The sequence below is a fragment of the Augochlora pura genome, chromosome 11, assembly GCF_028453695.1.
Source record: "Augochlora pura isolate Apur16 chromosome 11, APUR_v2.2.1, whole genome shotgun sequence".
NCBI classification, from domain to species: Eukaryota; Metazoa; Arthropoda; class Insecta; order Hymenoptera; family Halictidae; genus Augochlora; species Augochlora pura.
The window spans coordinates 997,800-1,017,510 of record NC_135782.1 but is presented as its reverse complement, the minus strand read 5'-3'; the positions used below and the strand labels follow the sequence as shown (position 1 = coordinate 1,017,510).

The 19,711-nt window shown below is 33.2% G+C and overlaps 3 protein-coding genes across 13 annotated transcripts; 1 reads left to right on the top strand and 2 right to left on the bottom strand.

Annotated features, from left to right (window-relative positions):
• Position 1: 1 nt before the first annotated feature.
• Rictor (rapamycin-insensitive companion of Tor) lies at positions 2-6,413 on the bottom strand. Of its 4 annotated transcripts, none has more exons than XM_078193866.1 (10): positions 6,009-6,244; positions 5,885-5,932; positions 5,386-5,542; positions 2,116-5,310; positions 1,880-2,009; positions 1,429-1,796; positions 1,153-1,255; positions 959-1,066; positions 550-882; positions 2-175 (listed from the first exon to the last, which is right to left on the bottom strand). In XM_078193866.1, exons 1-10 carry the CDS (start codon positions 6,058-6,060, stop codon positions 167-169), a joined length of 4,503 nt encoding a protein of 1,500 aa, XP_078049992.1. In that variant the 5' UTR covers positions 6,061-6,244; the 3' UTR covers positions 2-166. The 4 variants fall into 4 exon arrangements, with proteins under 4 accessions (XP_078049992.1, XP_078049990.1, XP_078049991.1 ...); XM_078193864.1 differs by adding an exon at positions 6,273-6,413 and having other exon boundaries at positions 137-882; positions 6,009-6,172; XM_078193865.1 differs by having other exon boundaries at positions 137-882; positions 6,009-6,172; positions 6,239-6,273.
• Positions 6,413-9,244, top strand: Csn5 (COP9 signalosome subunit 5). 3 transcript variants are annotated; one of them, XM_078193868.1, is made up of 6 exons: positions 6,493-6,617; positions 7,275-7,531; positions 7,722-7,908; positions 7,990-8,224; positions 8,393-8,587; positions 8,678-9,243. In XM_078193868.1, exons 3-6 carry the CDS (start codon positions 7,757-7,759, stop codon positions 9,137-9,139), a joined length of 1,044 nt encoding a protein of 347 aa, XP_078049994.1. In that variant the 5' UTR covers positions 6,493-6,617; positions 7,275-7,531; positions 7,722-7,756; the 3' UTR covers positions 9,140-9,243. The 3 variants fall into 3 exon arrangements, with proteins under 3 accessions (XP_078049996.1, XP_078049995.1, XP_078049994.1); XM_078193870.1 differs by lacking the exon at positions 7,275-7,531 and having other exon boundaries at positions 6,413-6,520; positions 8,678-9,244; XM_078193869.1 differs by lacking the exon at positions 7,275-7,531 and having other exon boundaries at positions 6,480-6,617; positions 8,678-9,244.
• A 612-nt stretch (positions 9,245-9,856) lies between these two features.
• Positions 9,857-19,469, bottom strand: Ap-1gamma (adaptor protein complex 1, gamma subunit). Of its 6 annotated transcripts, none has more exons than XM_078194707.1 (16): positions 19,333-19,461; positions 18,832-19,237; positions 17,968-18,076; positions 17,554-17,615; positions 16,778-16,970; positions 16,535-16,681; positions 16,133-16,448; positions 14,012-14,422; positions 13,701-13,931; positions 13,374-13,595; positions 13,148-13,275; positions 12,810-13,059; positions 12,464-12,719; positions 12,215-12,375; positions 12,059-12,151; positions 9,857-11,973 (listed from the first exon to the last, which is right to left on the bottom strand). In XM_078194707.1, the coding sequence occupies exons 3-16, from the start codon at positions 17,985-17,987 to the stop codon at positions 11,872-11,874; spliced, it is 2,592 nt and encodes an 863-aa protein (XP_078050833.1). In that variant the 5' UTR covers positions 17,988-18,076; positions 18,832-19,237; positions 19,333-19,461; the 3' UTR covers positions 9,857-11,871. The 6 variants fall into 6 exon arrangements, with proteins under 6 accessions (XP_078050833.1, XP_078050832.1, XP_078050838.1 ...); XM_078194706.1 differs by having other exon boundaries at positions 19,006-19,237; XM_078194712.1 differs by having other exon boundaries at positions 16,778-16,961; positions 19,006-19,237.
• Positions 19,470-19,711: the final 242 nt, after the last annotated feature.

The window sequence follows — 19,711 nt, the reverse complement described above, 5'->3', positions numbered from 1 at the left end:
CTCCTGCTTTGTTCTCATTATATTTATCCAAAACTTACCCAAAATCAGATCTACAAACTTCCACAATTGTTTTCAACTGTTCTCGTCCAAGTAATCAACTGAATTCTTTTTAGTATAATTGCTTAATATAATTACATTACTACCATTACATTATATAAATAAATCGTCAGGCCAACTGGAAAAGAATATGAAATTCGTGTAAATATTATAATTGCAATATGTGCTTGTTAAGTACACATTTATATGAAAATAAGCAAAGTAGTTGGATATTTGTCAGCGTTTACGAGATTCAATATATTGCATTGATTTCACGAATATTATATGTAAGTCGTTTTTTAGCATTAAAATTTTGTTGAGAGAAAGGTTTTATTGTTCCCCGGTATCGGTAAGAAGTTAACTACATATTTATACCGTTTTATTTATTTATGATTCAATTTTGGCAGTGTAATTTATTTCATACTTCGTTACTACTTTAATACAAAATATTTACAATCGCTTGAGAGTCGGTGACATTTAATCAAGGCTGATGGCACTGTTTGTACCTGTTACCTTTAATAATCTATCAGAACTTTTTGATAGACGTAACCTTTCTTCCGGTTTTAAGATTTCTGCTATTAGCTTCTCGTCGCTACGTCGTTCGGAATTCCTCAATACTTCTTGCACTTTATTGCATTGTTGTGTTTTGCAAGAATCGCCTCTCGCCTCTTCGGTAACAACATCCAATTGGGTCACTTCGATCTCAGAAAAAGTTAGTCTTCCATTGATTTTTGTTTCTGAAGGCACAAGGTGCTTTGGTTCAGGTGCCGTAGGAATAGGCGATTCCGGCGATACTTCCTCTTTACTGTCTTTCAATTTCAGAATATTTGCTGGTTCCACATACAGCTACAATTATAAAATTACTATTAAAGAAGTTTCTTCGTCGTGTTGTACAAGCGAAATAAAATATTAGTAAGCTCACCGCGTCGAATGTGGAATCTAGAAACAATTCCTGTAAAAATCGTCGTGCTGGCATTCTGTAAGTACCACTACCTAAACGTGTTGCCACGTCCGAAAACAGACAAGTATCCTGCAACGATAATAATAATCATAATAATAATGATATAGTATAATAGGATTTCATATTTATTTCAGTACATTAATCTGTACACGTACTTGAAATGTTTCTGAGTGCAGTTGCCGCAGTCTAAGCAGGGCCTGTTGGCTGTGTCTGTACCATAGAGGATTCGCTAACCGCTGTGCGTGTCTAAGTATTACCCTAGATAAGGAAAATGATATATTATTTTAAGGTAATCTTAAAGACTCCATGAAAGATATGATCACGCCCTCTGGAAATTAGAACGGCGCTACTGGGAACTATAATACCGATTGTAGCGCATAAATATTGGACTTGGAATATATACTTTTAGTGTAAGAACAAAATAATTCCACCTTTGCAATTTAGCATCTTGATCGGAAATCGAATCTTTGTGGTTATTCTTGCCAAGACAGCATACCAAACATATACGACAATGGTCCGCGTCTGCATCGTATTCAGAACAAGATTCTTCATCTACTTCAGTCGTTTCTATGTCGGATTTCGGTATGTCGTCAGTTATAGACAACGCCGAGGGCTGCGGTAGTTCCGGAAATATAGTTATAAGTCTTCTTGGAAGAGCAATACCCATGTAAAATAAATTATCGTTATTATCTTCGGGGGGTGGAGGGGTTGGAGTGTACACGTGTTCCGCAATCCAGCTGCGAGACGAATCAAATTCTAATAAACTTTGCAACGAAAGGCGACCATCTAAACTGTACATCTGAAAAGAGATACCAGATAACTTATCGGTGTAATGTTATATTCCTTTAACATAATATATTCCGTGAATTTTGTATTGCTTGCCTCTAAACTACTTTGAGAATAACTTGGTCGACGATGACGCTGCATGCTACGGAGTTTTGCGTATCCCTCAGCATCTTGTTGACTCAATCTTTGAATACTGGAAACAGGACTTGGCGTTTCACCTCTTTCCCTGTAAAAAAATATATATATATGGTTGAGTAGTAAAACTAGCATCCTTTAATAATCTCTTAAAACTTTTGCGTAGGATCAGATAAAATCCTAAAAACAAAGCTTACGGTAGAGCAAATCGCCTCGCTTCGAGATCTGTAGCTGCACTTTCAGATCGATTTCTAGTTCTTCGTGCTACTGGTTCAGGTAATTCTGGTTTGCCATCGCTAAGACTTCTATGATGTCGCTGTATCGGAATAGGACTCGGGGCTGGATATTTGCTTGTAGGAGGCACAACGGGCCAGTGATCACCGCGTCTGTGTCGAACGCACGGCCAGTCAAAGGAGGACAAAGCATCAGCGCCCGCACGAGTAGTTCCGATAAGGCTAAGAGAGTACATAGCTGTCGCTCGTATCGCATAATATAAACAGGTTTCTGCGATGGATGTTATCAATTCAATAGTTCCCAAATGATTCAACTGTTCCACTCCTGCGACCGATGTTCCTACATGACCAAGCACCCACAACGCAGCCTTCACTTTCAGAATCTTCTTATTTAAACTGACATTTTGTTCGTCGCGAGATTTAGTTTCCAATCTCCAACTCCTTTCTGTAGCGTTACGCCTCGAATCGTCCAAGCTTGTTTTACGACGAACTTCCACAACAGGATCAACTTTTTGAGGACTACACTCGTCCGTTGTTTCTGCTACTTCAGAATCCATTATCGTTTCTAATCTATTCGATTCTACTGTTTCGTCCGTACTAGATTCTTCGGACATGACACAAACATCGTCGCTGACGGAACAATTGGCTTTGGTGCATCTCGAGTTTGATTCTGAATCCGTATTACCCACTTCCATCCTGAATCGTTGAACAGTTCGAGCGAAACGTTGTATTACATTTCGTCGCAAAAGTAGTTGCATGCCTAGATCATGTTGCGCCAATTGTCCTATCAAGTGTGGCAGGATGAAAATATCGTGAGGCACCATGGGAACATTGGTTGTTCTTCTATGATAACTTCCGGTCTCGTCTCTCTGACGGCGCGTCAAACAGTCGTGTATTTCTCCTTCTATTAAGCCAACATACCTCTCTGCAAAACCACCGGGACATATCCATTTTTCTAATTCCTCGGTGGGAGAGGAGAGCGACGTGAAGCCATGATGAAGAGAGTAAAGACGAATTTTCAACAAGTAACCTTTGTCACCTAACTCTTCAAGCCATTTACTCCAATCACGAGACTGACCTTCTTGTTGCAATAGAGCCTCTAAATATTCTGGCTCTTCGCAAGCTTCGTGTAATGCCTCTAAAGCAGTTAATGCTACAGTTTTACTGGAGTCAGACAATCTAGTTGTTAGTAATGTTATTGCCCACTTATAGGCATCAGACATTCTGGCTCTGAGTATCAATCTAAGGAACTGTGTAGCGTATAGTCTTGTACCTTCTGATGTTGCTCCAGTAATAATTTTAGTCATTACTTTCCTATTAGGTCCGTCTCTGGAATAATCTAAACTTGAAACTATAAGTTTAACATAACAGTCATGATTAGTAGCTAAAGCTAAGTCTTGCAACTTTTCTAATAAATTAAATCCATTTAGAATTACAGTCCCTTTCGCTGATTGACTTAGTTGCCCAAGAAATAAAAAATACTTCTGACAACAAGTGGTAGACATGTGTCGAGGTGAAAATAGACACTCGTGGGCGGACTGAGCTGTCCGCAAACAGGCAATTTGCTCAGCTATATCTCCTATTAGCTCGCTCAATAATTTTGAACCCTCGGGTTCGTGTAGCTCTAATAAACAGTTCAATAAATCACAACCAGCTAATGTTGCTTCTCGTGCTAAATTGGCATTTGTTGCTAGCTCTATCCTACTATATCCATTTGAACACGGTTTAAAGTAACGTACAAGTCTCTTCATGAACAGTCTGTGATCGGAATCATGAAGAGTTCGCATTATGTCTTCTCGTGAACGTAATATAGATCGCACCACCGGCCAGTTCCATGCAAGAGCATCTTTCGAACTGAGTACTTGAGCATCCTTTAAAAGGGGCGTAGTTGGCGATTCTCTGCGCAACCAATGTCTACTGGAAGTTCGTTGACGTCTTGGTAGGGTTGGTCTCAACCATGTACCAGCTTGTAGAATTTTGTCGAGAAACAAACTAGCTGGTGCTGGTCTTCGACGCATCATAGTATGCATTCTTTCCAAGATTGTTACAGCTGCTAATGCTTGATGCTTCCCAGTGCTTGCATGTTTTAATAAATTCGGTAACGGCGGCGTGAGATCACATACTTCCGGTGGCAGTAAAGAATGTGCGAGGTGCAATAGCGCACCTAGAAGAACAGCAGCACGTACAGAAATAAAAGTATCGGTGGAGACAATAGTCTCTGCGAGAGCATGATGTAAGCCACATTCCAGTAAAGCGTAGACCAATAAGGCTAAATGAATTTCTGTTATGTTTGGACAACGTGATGATAAAGATGGTAAAATATATTTTCCTTCAGCAGCGACGAAACCTTCTGATAATTTCCACGAATCACGTGTTCTGCTCGGATCTACTGCAGCAAGAGCAACGTCGGGCTCGTCTGTCCATGTCGGCAATGGTAGATCCAACAATTCATAAAGTAATTCTAATACAGCACCTCTTACTTCAAGTTGTTCAACATACAATATATCTGCTATAGCTTTCAGACCAGAGTTATCGTCCGGGCGACAGAAATGTAGAACACCAGAGTAAGATCTTAATATACTTAATAATGCTAATTTACTTGCTGCAAATCTTTCTCGTTCCTCTTTCGATCCATCTATACCCAATGTATTTAACTCACAATAAGGAGCTGCAAAACATAGAAGAGAAACGCTGTTTCTAGTTTCTGGAGTATTTAATAATTTTAATAGAACTCCTACAACCGATTCAATTATAGCAGGACTTTGCCCGGTCATGGCAGCTCTTCCAAGAGCACCGATTCCACCGCAACTAATTAATAAATTCGAATTTAGAACTCCCAACTCGCATAAAGTTGCCAAGAACGCTCGAAATGCTCCATCTTTCTCTTCGATTCCACCATTTATCAGGCTGATTAAAGATCTTGCTAAAATAGGACTAAAATGTTTTGGAGCTAATACTAGAATTCGTCTAACCAGTCTAAGTGCCTGCAGCCCCTCCATTTCGTTTCGTAAATTAACATCCATGCTACGAGCAACAAAATATGGATATTGCAATTTGTTAATCGCAATAACATCTTGTTCTTTTTTGAGCATATATCGAACTGCTCGCAATGCAGCAGCACGAACTTGAGTTGCTTCATGGACAAGAACCACGCGTAGGCTATAAAATTAATGTACAATATATTAATAGTTTATAACAATTTGATACTACAGCTATATTTAAAACTTTTGTTACCAGCAGAAAACATCATCGATAGAATATCCATAATCTGGTGAATCAATTTCACTGATCAGTTTAACAATTGCATTAAGATATGCTAATTTCTTTATGCTTGGTATATTGTTACGTTGACAGAGATTGGTCAAAACTTCCTTCACATTCTCCTTTAGTCCTGCAAAGTAAATTCATTTCTTCTCATTATTAAAATCTATTTTTAGAAACTACAGACGCATACAACGATTTTCTCTTAAAGTATAAAGTAAAAACAATCTTGTCTACAAAGTGCAATGTCAATGTTGCAGAACCAACAAAGATTGACAAGAAGAAAATGATTTTTAATATTCTCTGAATGCTTAAAGTTAATTTTTAAATTATGCATTTCATTATTTTTCATTTAAAACGACTATTCCACCGAAAGTTGCACGCAGATGAATAAAATATGATTTGCCAGTGCGACATGTCTTATCACACTATTATGGATAGAAAGTAGCAGGCTACAGGTTAAGTTACTAACCTCTTGACAGATCAAGTTGCACGCAGCTGTCTTCATTGTTTGGACGGCCTATAAAAAGAACACACGAATATAAAACAAGCGTATCCTTTGTAATCAAGAATTTGTCAACCGATATTTAACGTACGATGGCTCATACGAAGGTTTCTACCCCAAATCTTCCAATTATGAAATGCCATTTCTTTACCGGCTGCTACCCACGATCACAGTCAACACTTTTTGTCCGATTGTTATTAAGGGTTTTTTGCGTGGCATATGACATTCTCATTGTTAACCCGAACCCCCGAAGCACTATAAATGCACTACTGATAAATCGAGTGTAACACGAGTAAAGCGTTATATGAGAACGTTACGCACAACGTACCGCACTCTTCGGGAAATTTGTAGGTACCTGAGAAAGTTGCAAGAGTCACGATAAACACGTGATCGAAGGTTGAGTGCGCTTTCTGTTTCTAAATTTCGCGTAAAAACTTTCGAACCATTTACCCTTCCAATTCGATCACGGCATTTGCGTATGTATTGTACAATGTGGTAAACTAGACAAAAAAACTCGAGACATCGAACGCGTACCCCGGAAAATTGCAACGTATGTTTCCTAGAGCGAACGCGTACAAAATCGCATGCTGACAAACTCCACAGGTTCGAAACATTCGATTTCAAAGGACCTCAAATTATATGTATCGTCCACTAAACTCCACTTTCGCTGTTATATCTTGTACATCATAACATAGTTAAGGTACATAGATCAACTTACAATTCGCCACTTTTTGTATGACATTGCATTTTTAAAAATCATCGTACACGCTCTTTCAAAATGATATCAAATACATTGGACTTTTAAGCATGCGTTTAATCCTTATTAACATTTCATTTTTTGTTGCGAAAATGATTAGATACTTCGCGGTTAATACGTTCGTTTAATGTACGTTCATTTTATTCGCGCCATAACCTAAATCGATTATTTATTGTACATATATCGGACAATTGTGTTCGTTTTCCTGATGAAAATATACATGTCGCAACCAATGTTTACGACGCATAGTTGGTTATATAAAAGCACACTTTTATAGAATATAATAATAAAGACGGATCTCTGTAGAATTTCGCATATCATTATACATACATTCTATTTGCTCTATGTATATAAATACGTACAATACATTTTACATGACTACTTGTACAGATTATCATAGTACTGTGACCTAATATGTTTACATACTTTTTGTAAAAATAATAAAATACATTGTACATGCGTCTTTCATTTCCATAATCTGAGAATTAGTAGAAATGAGAATTCTGTCTTATATTGCAACTTGTTAATGATAAATTGTATGTACGATTTAGCAAATTCTGTTTCTCTATTAAAATTGTCCATGCTGTTTTATACATTTAGGAAATCTAAGAACACGTATTGTACAGAAGAATTAAAGATCATTTGTGAAAATCATCTTCTCGTCCAGTAAGATAATTTATAAATTAAATAATAAATAAACAGCATGAAAAATACATTTCTAGTAGCGCCTAGTGGCAGGACTTTGATACTACTATAAATCTGTAACAATACTCTTTGTATTATATACTTTATGACGGAGGTCTATTGTCGTATACAACACATACATTATTTTTAAACACCGTCATATAGATTTTTTGGTAAGTACGTGGGAATACAATTTTATTGTCATTACTATTTATTACATTTTCGATTAAGTATCTATTGATTCGTAATTTAAAATTATTTACATAGTAATCATATACATTGATTTGTTGTCCTGTCATGGCACCGAAAGTAAAATTATTTGTTGGATATCTAATTTTGTTTTATTGATACGGTTTCATGTAGCCAAACATTTTTGAATCTGGCAGAAGTTTGTTAACATGGCCAGTACTTCTTCAGAGCAAAATAACATCGCACGAAGAACATGGGAAATCTCAAATAATATCGAGATGATCAGCAATGTTGATGAAATTTATAGATACGATCGGAAAGAGCAACAAGACATATTGGCTGCAAAGCCATGGGAAAAGGAGTATGTATTTCTTTTCATATCAATAAAATAATATCCATTGATTGTTCATTAGATTTTTCAAAACATATATTAATTTTACAGCCCCCACTTCTTTAAAGATATAAAAATTTCTGCCCTGGCATTATTAAAAATGGTTATGCATGCTCGTTCTGGAGGCACTTTGGAAGTGATGGGTCTTCTTCTTGGAAAAGTGGCTGCGAATACAATGATCGTTATGGATTCTTTCGCGTTACCTGTAGAAGGAACAGAAACAAGAGTCAATGCTCAAGCCCAAGCTTATGAATACATGTCAGCTTATGTAGAAGCTGCTAAGCAGGTGATTCTGATATTTTAGAAAATATTCAAAATATTATTTTAAAAGGAATTCAAATTTTAGAATCCATTCGTTTTGTATACAATACCTATACAACATTTGAGGTTCTATGAATTTAATAAGTTTTAAAGTTTGCTCCATCCAATTATGTTTGTATTTTACTATTGAAAGGTTGGAAGGCAAGAGAATGCAATTGGATGGTATCATAGTCATCCTGGATATGGTTGCTGGCTATCGGGAATTGATGTATCTACTCAAATGCTCAATCAAAATTTTCAAGAACCATTTGTCGCTATTGTTATCGATCCTGTGAGAACAATATCTGCCGGGAAAGTTTGTTTGGGTGCATTTAGAACTTATCCAAAGGTAATATATATGCGATATAGGCAAATATATAAGATTCCGTCGCAAAAGCAATAAGAAATTTTAGTGAACTATCTGATTTTTTTTTTGTAGGGATACAAGCCAGCAAATGAAGAATCATCGGAATACCAAACAATTCCCCTAAACAAAATCGAAGATTTTGGAGTTCATTGCAAACAGTATTATTCGTTAGAAGTGTCTTACTTTAAATCATCATTAGATAGGCGATTACTAGATTCTTTGTGGAATAAATATTGGGTGAATACCTTAAGTTCTTCCAGCCTTTTAACAAACGCAGATTACACAACAGGACAAATACTTGATTTATCGGACAAATTAGAACAGTCGGAAGTTGCACTCGGAAGAGGATTTATTTTAGGTGGAACGGACCCCCATGATCGGTGTTCAGTAGAAAAACTAATTAAAGCAACAAGGGACAGTTGTAAGACAACAATTGAAATTATCCATGGTTTAATGGCACAAATGATTAAAGACAGACTATTCAATCAAGTTGGTTGTAAGAATACCGCTAGTGCTCAACAGGAACAACAGTGAATTCAATGTATAAAGTATAAATATCATTTAAAAAAAAGTTATTGTAATATGTGCGACATGTAATTAATATACGGAAAAATAGTAATAAAATAATAATAATAATTATTATTATTTCTTTTTTTTTATTAAAAGCGTTACTTTTCTTGTAGTAATATACAATTTAATAAAAACTATCCCGTATGGATGAAAACAAAACTGAAACATTAGTAATAATATTTTAGAAGATTAATGGAATAAAAATACATTTTATTTTCACACCTTGATTCTAGAAAGTATATATACAGTATCTGTATCATTATTCAATATCTTCACAGTTGATAAATATATACATATATATATATAATATATATTTATATAATATATATATACATATATATATATAATATATATATAATATATATATATTTATAAAACTAATATAATATTGAGAACAAGTAGGCAGAATACATCCCAATGAAGGGTTGACACTGAGTCACAGACTTAGGACAAGGCCACTCAGAAACGCACCCACCTGTTCTAGAATTATACACTTCTGCATTCATAGCGCACAACATATAAGGGACGGAGCTAAAATGCATACAATTATACTGATAATATACTTACTGGTATGTTATGATATTTACGATCTTAAGAGAAATTCAATTAAAACATAGTGAAATTCTTTTTTCTGTTGTTCAGCCAAAATACTAGATTCTTTTTTTCATATTATTAGACCTATTGTTACTTAAAAAACTATATATTCATATAATATTATATTAAAGTAAATTAAATACAATTTTAAGTACAATCGTGTATCTTAATTTCATTTACAGAAAATCTTGAAAAAAAATATATGCAAGATCACTATTGCTACCATTTACGCATCTCACTTTTATTTGACGTAGACGCACAATTTTCGTCGAGCTCTTTCCGTCGTTTCTCAGAAAAAAGTGAAATGTGTATTAAAAAAATATCAATTTTTTTTCGAACGTAGTTCAATTCACCCGTACAATTTTTTAAGTTCATTAAATTGTAAGAGAGGAAATCGTGAGCTTCATCGAACTCAATATTTCAGTATAAATATTTGAAGAAGTTCTATAATAAAAAGGAATGTAAAAATACTTTTCTGTATCATAATGTTTATTTAAACCTTCGACTCTGTACGAAAAATTTTTAACTGTATCTTACGAAAATTACGTCATTTAAAAACAGAAATCACTTCGTCAATAATCTTAAAAGTAGAATTTAAAATCAAATAGCATCCGTAATAATACTCAGATAATATTCGTATTATATTGCAATATAAAATTTACGTTGAAAAAAGTTCATTTAATACTAGAAGCAATAATTGTTGAGTTTTATTTTCAGGATTACTTTGATAAACATGTGATATATTTTTGAAGCAATATTTTGTCCGTATATGTGTTAATGTTTATGAGAATTTCACTTTTCTTTTGAAAAAGAAAATGTTGTCGACGTTTAATACGATTTAATTAACGAATCTGTCTTTAACAAATGATACGACAATCAGCCCTCCAATCACAAACATCACACATAAAAAACGTAAATGTGAAGTGTAACAACATACACGCTACATGTACATGCATTTATACATATATACCCCATCTTAAACAAAATTTTCTTGTGATAGAAGCTGAAGATTTTCTATTAATTATTGAAATGTCAATTATATGATAAATACATATGGTAAAGAACCCCATTTTACACTCTTTATAATAAGAATTTAATCACTCCTATATTATTGAAATTATTTATGTATTTACAAGGCATTTGTGTTCATTTATTACTTACAAATATAGGTAGAAAAGATCAGTTATTACAGTAAGATTTGAGTACTTGTCATTTTAATTGGGCAGCAACATTTTAATAGACAAACACCTTTTACTATCAATATTTAAATGATTTTACTATGTTCTGCTGTGTTATTTGTTTTGCAACCAGTTTCATTTTAAAACTATCTTAAACAAGAAATTAAAAACTAAATCAGAAGCCGTAAGAATATAAAAATAACAGATCAAATAACGATGTTGCATGTAGTATTATTGTTTTAGATTTTTATATTCAATTAGAGAAAATATTTACACCTCTCTGATACATGCAGCATAGTACAGAGAAATTTTACATTCCTTTCTTTGTTTTGAAAATTTAATCATATCATTCTATCAATAAATATATAACCTTGAAAGACCTTGAAATCAATATCGTACCATCTGCCCAACAAGCATCGTATAAATTACGAATGTATTTATATAATAAATGACGTAAGTATGATGGTTTATGAAAAATGTTTAAAAATATATAGAAAATAATTTTGTATTGTGCAGTTTTTTTGCCAAACTTTGAAAAGTAGTTTACTATTGTATACAATGAAAATATTAAAATATTCTGTTCATTGTAACATATTTACAAAAAATTGTTTTACGCGATATGATAGAAAGTGTACATATTTTTGAATCTCAAATAGTGGCTACTGAGCAGATGAAATATATTTTTTTACGTGTTTTATAAAATCAAAAGAATTAAAATTCATTAGATGTTTGTATCTTATCAAATTCGTACCATGTATGATCCATTATTGATTCAATTAATCGGAAACTCTGTTGTCAGACATGTCCTTTTAGCAGTATGTTTCTTTTTACCCAATAAAGAAATGAAATTGAGTTCAGTCTATCTCAAACTCAATTACTTATTTAGACAGGCATATGTACAATTGTCTTTCTTGATATATGTTGTCACTGTAATGCCAACGGAGGAAAATTATTTACTTCTGTCTGTTCCAAGACCGGTCCTGATGATCCAGTATAAGAGATGCGTAATCTCATTCTTAGAGATACCTGGTCGAAAGAAATATGCATGAATATAAATTAAACAACTGCTGTTTAATTATTTTAGCATAATTATACTATCACGAAAACATACTTTATTGACATTTGTAACTTTCAATACTTGTGTAACTTGCCCAGATGGAGGAATGACAGTACTCGATGGAGACAGCATTTGTAGTTGGAATGTCTGGAAATGGAAATAATTAACTATAATGATACTGGAAAGAAATTATAAGATGCAAACGTTTACCTTAGGAACTGCTGCTTGAAACAGAAAATCAGTTAGTATAACACTTCCAGAATTCTGAGCTAACATGTTAATGATCAACAGGTCTGCAATATCTGGTGGTCTTTCTAATCTGAAAGTTATTTTAAGACCTGCTTTATCCAAGACAAGCATAGTAGGAGTATCTAAAATTGTAAAACAAGATGACAATTAGTTATTATATTAAACATTATACATATACAATAAAATATTTATAAAAAAATCTCTACATACCGTTCTGAATTGATGATGAATTAAGTAAACCATCCACTAAAAAGTTATTCATATTCGTAGGACTGAATACTTGCGTTGGTGTTTGTGCTTGTGGCAGTGTAGCTGTAGGTGTAGGGGCATTCAAATCCAAACTACCAAGCAAGTCCAACAGATCGTTATTGTTTACTGTGGAAGTTGTATTAGCAGGTGTATTTTTATTTGACACTGTAGAAGTGACTCCAATATCAGCAGTTCCAAGCAAATCTAAAAGTACACTCTATAAAATGCAAAAGATGATAATTTGTATTAGAAACTATCTAAAAAAAACTATGTAATTTGTATTACAGAATACTCGCAATAGACTTACTGAATCGGATGGTGGTGTACTACTTGCTTCCAATACAGCTGATTTTTCTTCTTCAGGTTCTGGTTCACCATTTACCATACCAATAATACCATTAGCTTGAGGTTTTGCTGTTTCCATCGGAGGCATCCTCTCAAGTAATGCAGGACGCAAATGATCGTACTTTCTGAATAACTGTGAGAATTCAATACCTCGTTGTTGCAACTCAATATGTAAATTGCTTCCAAATGTATCAATTATCTGTCGTATTTTTCTGCAATATTGAGGAATTATTTTGTACCAATGATACATGAAAGGTATAATGGAAATAAGCATTCATTAAATTTTTAAATATTACTTACTCGTTTCCTTTTTGAAATCGTGTACTAAGTTTTGTGAGAGATAATAAGGTGTACTGTTTTGTAACAACTGTATTTTGTGGACTCCACAATAACCTTTGATAGACATCGATAACTTCGTCTTCGGTTAACTAATTATAACATGAATTTATAAATTATGATCTTTTAAAATTCTTTTTACCGAAAAGAACAAATTGACGAAATAAATTGTTAAAATGCGTGTACATACATTGACTGGAGCTTCTGCATCTTCCGTTGATGGCCCATACAATAATAAATCACCATATTCACCGATACACCACGTTGCTACTTGTGCCAAAGGTTGTTTATCAAATGTATCTTTCTCCAATGCTTTCCACAATGCGCTAACAGCGTAACCTTGCTGTGCTTGTGTTTCCGAAATTAATTGAATAGTACATGCTACTACATCATCTCTGACATAATTACCAGCCTAAGAAGTAATAATAATTCGATAAAAAATATTGTATGCGTAGATGTACCAAAACAGACAATATAAAATGTATATGTATATATATATACAGCAGTAAGAACATACAGCAACAAGAACTTTAAACAAGGTTTCAAGATGCCAACGTTTGTTTGGTGCGAATCTTTCTGCAGACATTACTATATTGCTACTGCATTGAGCTTTGAATTCTGGATCAGCACGTTCCAAGAATAATAATAATTCCTTCATCATATTTCTAATATTATTCGAGTTTACAAGTGCAAAACTAAGTTCCATTGCACGTCTTCTGATCGATACATCTGGATCTTTTAAGCATTCCTAAAGAATATATAAAATTTTATCATCCTATTTTAAATACTGACACATTGGTGAACGCATAAACAACATAAGACTATTACCAGAATAGTTGAACGATGTCTTTGAACTGCACTTGTATCTACATAAACTGTTTTCAATAATGTGTTCAAAGCAACGTATCGAATGTTCTTATCATTATTTAATAAAAATCGGCCTAAAATATTTACTGCCAACACTCTAAGACCACTCTCCGACTTTATGTCCATAATAGATAACACAGTTTCATACAATATCGTATTCCCCACATTCTTGCTGGTCTCTGTATTTGTTGCTACCTGAGCAAGTATATCATTCATTGCTTCCGATGCCTCGATATCATTGCGTCCCAAAATTCGTAAAAGACGTAATATTTTAACTTGAAGAAAAGGATCGGATACTCCGGACACGTCGTGCTCAGGTGAATATCCAGCTAAGATCAAGTTCTTCAGAATTCGTACAAGATTTGGCACAATCTGAAAAAATAATTTCATTTTCAATTAATAAGATTTATTACATGTATTAATTTACACAAAAAAGTTAAACGGAGAAATCTGAAAATATAGATAAAAAAAAGAACAGTTTAAACTTTCGGCATTGCATATACATTATGTTTAATACTAAACACAAATATCAAAGGAATTATAATTCCATTTTGAAGATAAGAGATATAAGCTGCTAAGTATAAAAAGATAAAGTATCAGCTTATTTGTAAAAAAATTAAAAAAATAAACACTACATAAAGAGGAATAGAAACGAACGTTCAATAAAACGTTCAAATTATATTTTGCGAAGTTAAAAATGTATAGACAATACTAAGAATAATATAAAGAATATCCAAGGCCAAGATAGAAATGTAGTGAAGATTCTATGGCTTGAATTTAGTTAAAATTATACAATAACTTTTTTGCGGTAACTTGCACTTTTAATTAAAAAATGTATTTGAATTTGAATCGATTCTTAATTAGATATATTTTACATATTTGACGCCATAAAATCTATCTTGTTCCACTTGCATTGTGATTTATAGCCGGTCCTGTATGTAAAAATTTATTTTACCAATATAAATATATATAACTGTAACACCATTATAGCGTATGATATCGTATGATATTTAACTTTCTTAACGAAAAAGAGTTGGAATTCACCTTTTAAACAACAGACTATAATTGTAAATAAATATAATACTAATAATTAACTTATATTTCCTAAAAATATACTCACAGCACTATATTTTTAACAAACATGCATATATTTTTATATTATTCATGTAATATTAAAAAACTGTATCGACGTATTTACCACGAGTAATTACATAGTTACAATAAAGAAATTACGTAAAAGAAAAGAATGAAGTTTGTAATAAGCAAACATGCAAAAATATAAAATATGCTTATATGCATTTTACCTCTCGATGGCCGCATTCCTAAGGAAGATAAAACCATACTTATATTATGAATGTTATCAGGAGCAGAAGATAGATTATATGATTATAATTTCTTTTTAGCATAATAATATGAAACATATTAAATTCTTGATGAAATATAATACATCATTCTTCACTTTTATCATATTACTTCCGTTTAAATTTTTGGAAATTATAAATGTGAATAACTATATATACATGTATATTGGTTATTAATACGTTGAGTATGTAGCACAAGATGAGAAAAAGATTAAAGGTTAATTCTTCAAAACCTGGTAAGACAAGAGAAACAAGAAATTACTTTGTTACCTAGCTAACAACAATTAAAAATTTGCTTAATAATAATAAATTGTTTAATAACTTGAGAACAAAGTCGAAATCTTTAGTCTCTTACTCATTGCCTTGAAGAATCCTCCTTTGAATTTTTCCACAAGTATTTTTGAACACCCTGAATATACACCCCTTTTTAAATCTCTCCTTTTAGTAATTTATCCGGTATGAATAAATCTTTACTAATTCTACTAGATTTACTGCTCTCATTTATATTAATGCTACTACAATCTAAACTGCAACTATTAGACTAACAGACTAGAAATGCCGACATCAAAGAACTTAAATTGTGTTTGAAAAAAAAATGTATAATCTTCTTTGATGCAATGACTTCAAATCTTTTAATAATATTCAAGACATCTAAGTATTCTACTATTCTTTATTCGAATGCTAATGTTTTTTAACTGTAACAAAGATGCGTAAAATTTACCTTTTTAAAATGGTTTAGTGTGTCAACACTGTTTTCACACATTTCTGTGATAAGTGTCACGCCCGTTATTAAAACTCCATGATTCTTTTCTGTAATTAAACTGCGTGTAGCAGGCAAGAACATTTCCATTAATTCTGGTACACGTCTAATGATTCTAAATGCACAGAGAGCTGCTTTTTTTCGAAGGTATGCATTCGGTGATTTCATTAGCCTTTCAACTTCAGATGCCAAATCCCTTGCCATTTCCGGTGATGCAATCGCACCCAAAGTGCATAATGCTAAACCATTAACAAATTGTGTTGAACTATTTAAATCACTGTAAAAAAAAAAGAAATAGTTATTGTTAATATCTCTATTAATATTTGAGAAATTGTTATCAAAGTAATAATATGGAAACATCACTTTTTTAAGCAATTTGTAATTAGAAGATGAACATCTTGTCTTTCATCTAACAGTAACATTGCACCTAAATAACCAATTCGTTTATCTGTAAACCTTGGAGATGCGATAAGTTTCAAACATTCTAACTGGCCGAAATGTGCTGGATACCTGGAAGTGTAATCAAAGTTTTAATTCACGTAGAAATAATGTTATTGAAAATATCCTATGAAACATGATCATTTATTTAAGAAATTCTATACAAACCCAAGCATATGAATGTATAAGAGTTTTGCAATATTGCGACATCTCCATACACTGTCCTCTTCTCTAAATGTGGAGCGAATATATGCACACTCTTTGTTAACAACTGTTCTCTCCTCAGCTGCAGTACGAGCAGCTCTTATTTGCCTGATGAGATCCCTCAGTCGTGTTGGTGCAGGCATTCTAACTGTTGAGACTTTTAAATTACACATATGTTATAAATTTTAGTGTTAGTGGGATTTAATGAGTTAAATGCTCAAGCTGAGGATGACAATCATACTGAAAATTAAGTTCCATAATAGTAATAATAAAGAGTAGTATAAATGCAGTTACAATGTTTTATATATATATATATATATATCAGAGGCAAGAAAAGTAATAGCTTTGAGAAGTATGTGTTATAAAATATAGCACTGAAAAATATATCATATGTAGGAGTCATATAAAATGGAAGCCATTAATTAGTACATATTTAGTCTTTTCATAGCAACAAAGTTTATATCTCTACTAATTAAAAATGCTTAACTTTGTCTCTAAACATTTTCTTTGTAAAGTTAAAAGAATGCATATTTTTTTACTTAAATATCAATTACATAAATATTTAGATGCTTTCATATTATTGTACTAAAACGATTATATTTCTTATCAACAAAAATTTATGACCATGTATATGTATGTGTACATGTGTTAAGTATCAACAAAAAGAATAGTAAAGCAAGGAATATATACATTCGTCAAGTTAATTAAGATATTCAATAGTTTATGACCATTACACTTACCTCTTTCGACCGCTTCATTAAATGCTTGTTTTATGGAGGCCATGTTAAAGGCTGGGTTAAACCTGTAATGTACACACCCATGCTATTTTATACACACAAAACATTTACATACCATTTTCTTTGTTGTGCAATGACACCTGTGATGTAATCTCAATTGTTACATCTGATTCGTTTTCAGTTAATAATATAACAAAAAACTATTCAAATGAAAGTATATTCTTTGCCATAGTAAAATGAAAAAACTATTTCTTTACACGAAATGCTATAAAAAATTTGTTTCAACACAAGATGCATTAAATTAACTAATTTGTTGTGCCATTATAATTATATCAATGAGGGAAATAGTAAGAACTGTGTTTCATCTTCATTGATATCATCAAAGATGTCTTAAAGTATTTAAAAATGTATTATTACCCATGCTCTGATGCGTTCATGGTTTCACAGCGTAGTTTTCAAATGTGTATGACGAGCTTCGGTAATATTAATGATGTGAAGCTGAATATGGAACACGACTGTTTGCTTCCTATTGGAAAAACGTCAGGCAATGTTATGGAGTTTCATATAAAGTTATTTTCAAAAGTCTTAAACAACTAACTATTTTTAATAACATAAGTTAGACAAATCTATGTTAATGTTCTCCGCCCTGTAAGATTCATTAACACTGAAGCTAGCACGGTCAAATGCCCAGTTTCTAACTTTTACAATTACAAGACTCATAAAGCTACTTTCACTTACATTATTGAAGCAATTATTGCAATAAGAAAAGTATTGTAACAAGGTAATACACACGAGTTACTTTTCACTGCTTGGTAGGTTTAATGTTAACATTTGTTTAAAAATATTGACAACATAATTATAGAACTTTGTCATTGACGTTGTATTTACATTCAATGCAAGTGTTATAAACAATAGATGCACTTATCGTGTTTCGAATGCAATAAATATTGCCTAATAACAAATTACGATTTCAGCTTCTTGATATTCTCAATGCAACCACATAAAGATCTAAGATTAAAAAGAAACTTGCTTGCAAGGTGTCATATGACAATAAAATGTATTTATAAATCAATCTATTAACGATTGACGAGACACATATGATCGAATCTCGTACATATATCATTAAAACAACGGGCATTGTAACGCGTTCCTTTGACAGACGGAGAGCATGAACCTTATATTTGATTATATTCCACGACACACAAAATAACCGGTTCCACTGACGAGATCTAAGCACTCGATGAAAATGTAATGTATGCTGGTGCATGCAATGGATATTACCTAGTTTTTGAATGTCATTCGACCACGAATTCACGTGTTATAAAAACGCGCCGCGGTCGCACGCTCGCACAAGTCGGCAGCATATTGTAAAATGTGTAAACCGGTTATATAAAAGATTCGTTCGCACTGAAGGGCATCGAACCAAGGGTTAGTTTTCTAGCTGTCAAACAGTACCAAGTCAGAGACGTCGTTTTCAGGAGACTCGAATCCGGAAATCGCGCGACGTTTACGACGTATATGTAACACGGCACGAAGGCGCGTCGTGTATGGTGTATAAACCGTCGTCGTATCGCCCACCTTTTACACGCAAGTCGTATGACAAATACGGCGAGAAATGCCTCGCCTCCCAGGGCGCGAGTCGTGCGCCCTCACTCACTTTTGCGCTTTTGCATAGTCTGTCCTGCACCTGGATATATCGGTCTGTGTTGGTTCGTACATATATACACATCGCATTTTGAGCAGCTTCCTCCAAGCTGGATATCAATGATCAACAATACGTACCGTAGGAAACTTCAAATTGCAACGAGGGCTAATCAATTCCAGTAAAAGCCATAGACATAGTTAAACGGTTCACAATCGTTTAGCCTATCGTGAGACAAACACTCTCCTCGATAGTCCGCGGTATTCGCGCACCAAAAGTCAAGATGGCTACCCATTGTCACTGACGTTGCCCCTGATAATACTGTCACATTTTGATATATGTAGTCGTGACCGATTTTTACGTTGTCCGTGTCTCGCGACCGAGAATGTTTACCGATAGATTCGTCGACTATTACTTTCACATTTAATTCAATTTATTCCCTTCGCTCGTAATCGTATTTGCCGGTCCCTTACTTATACTTTTGCTCAACGTAGTGGATAATAATGATACTTATTTGTA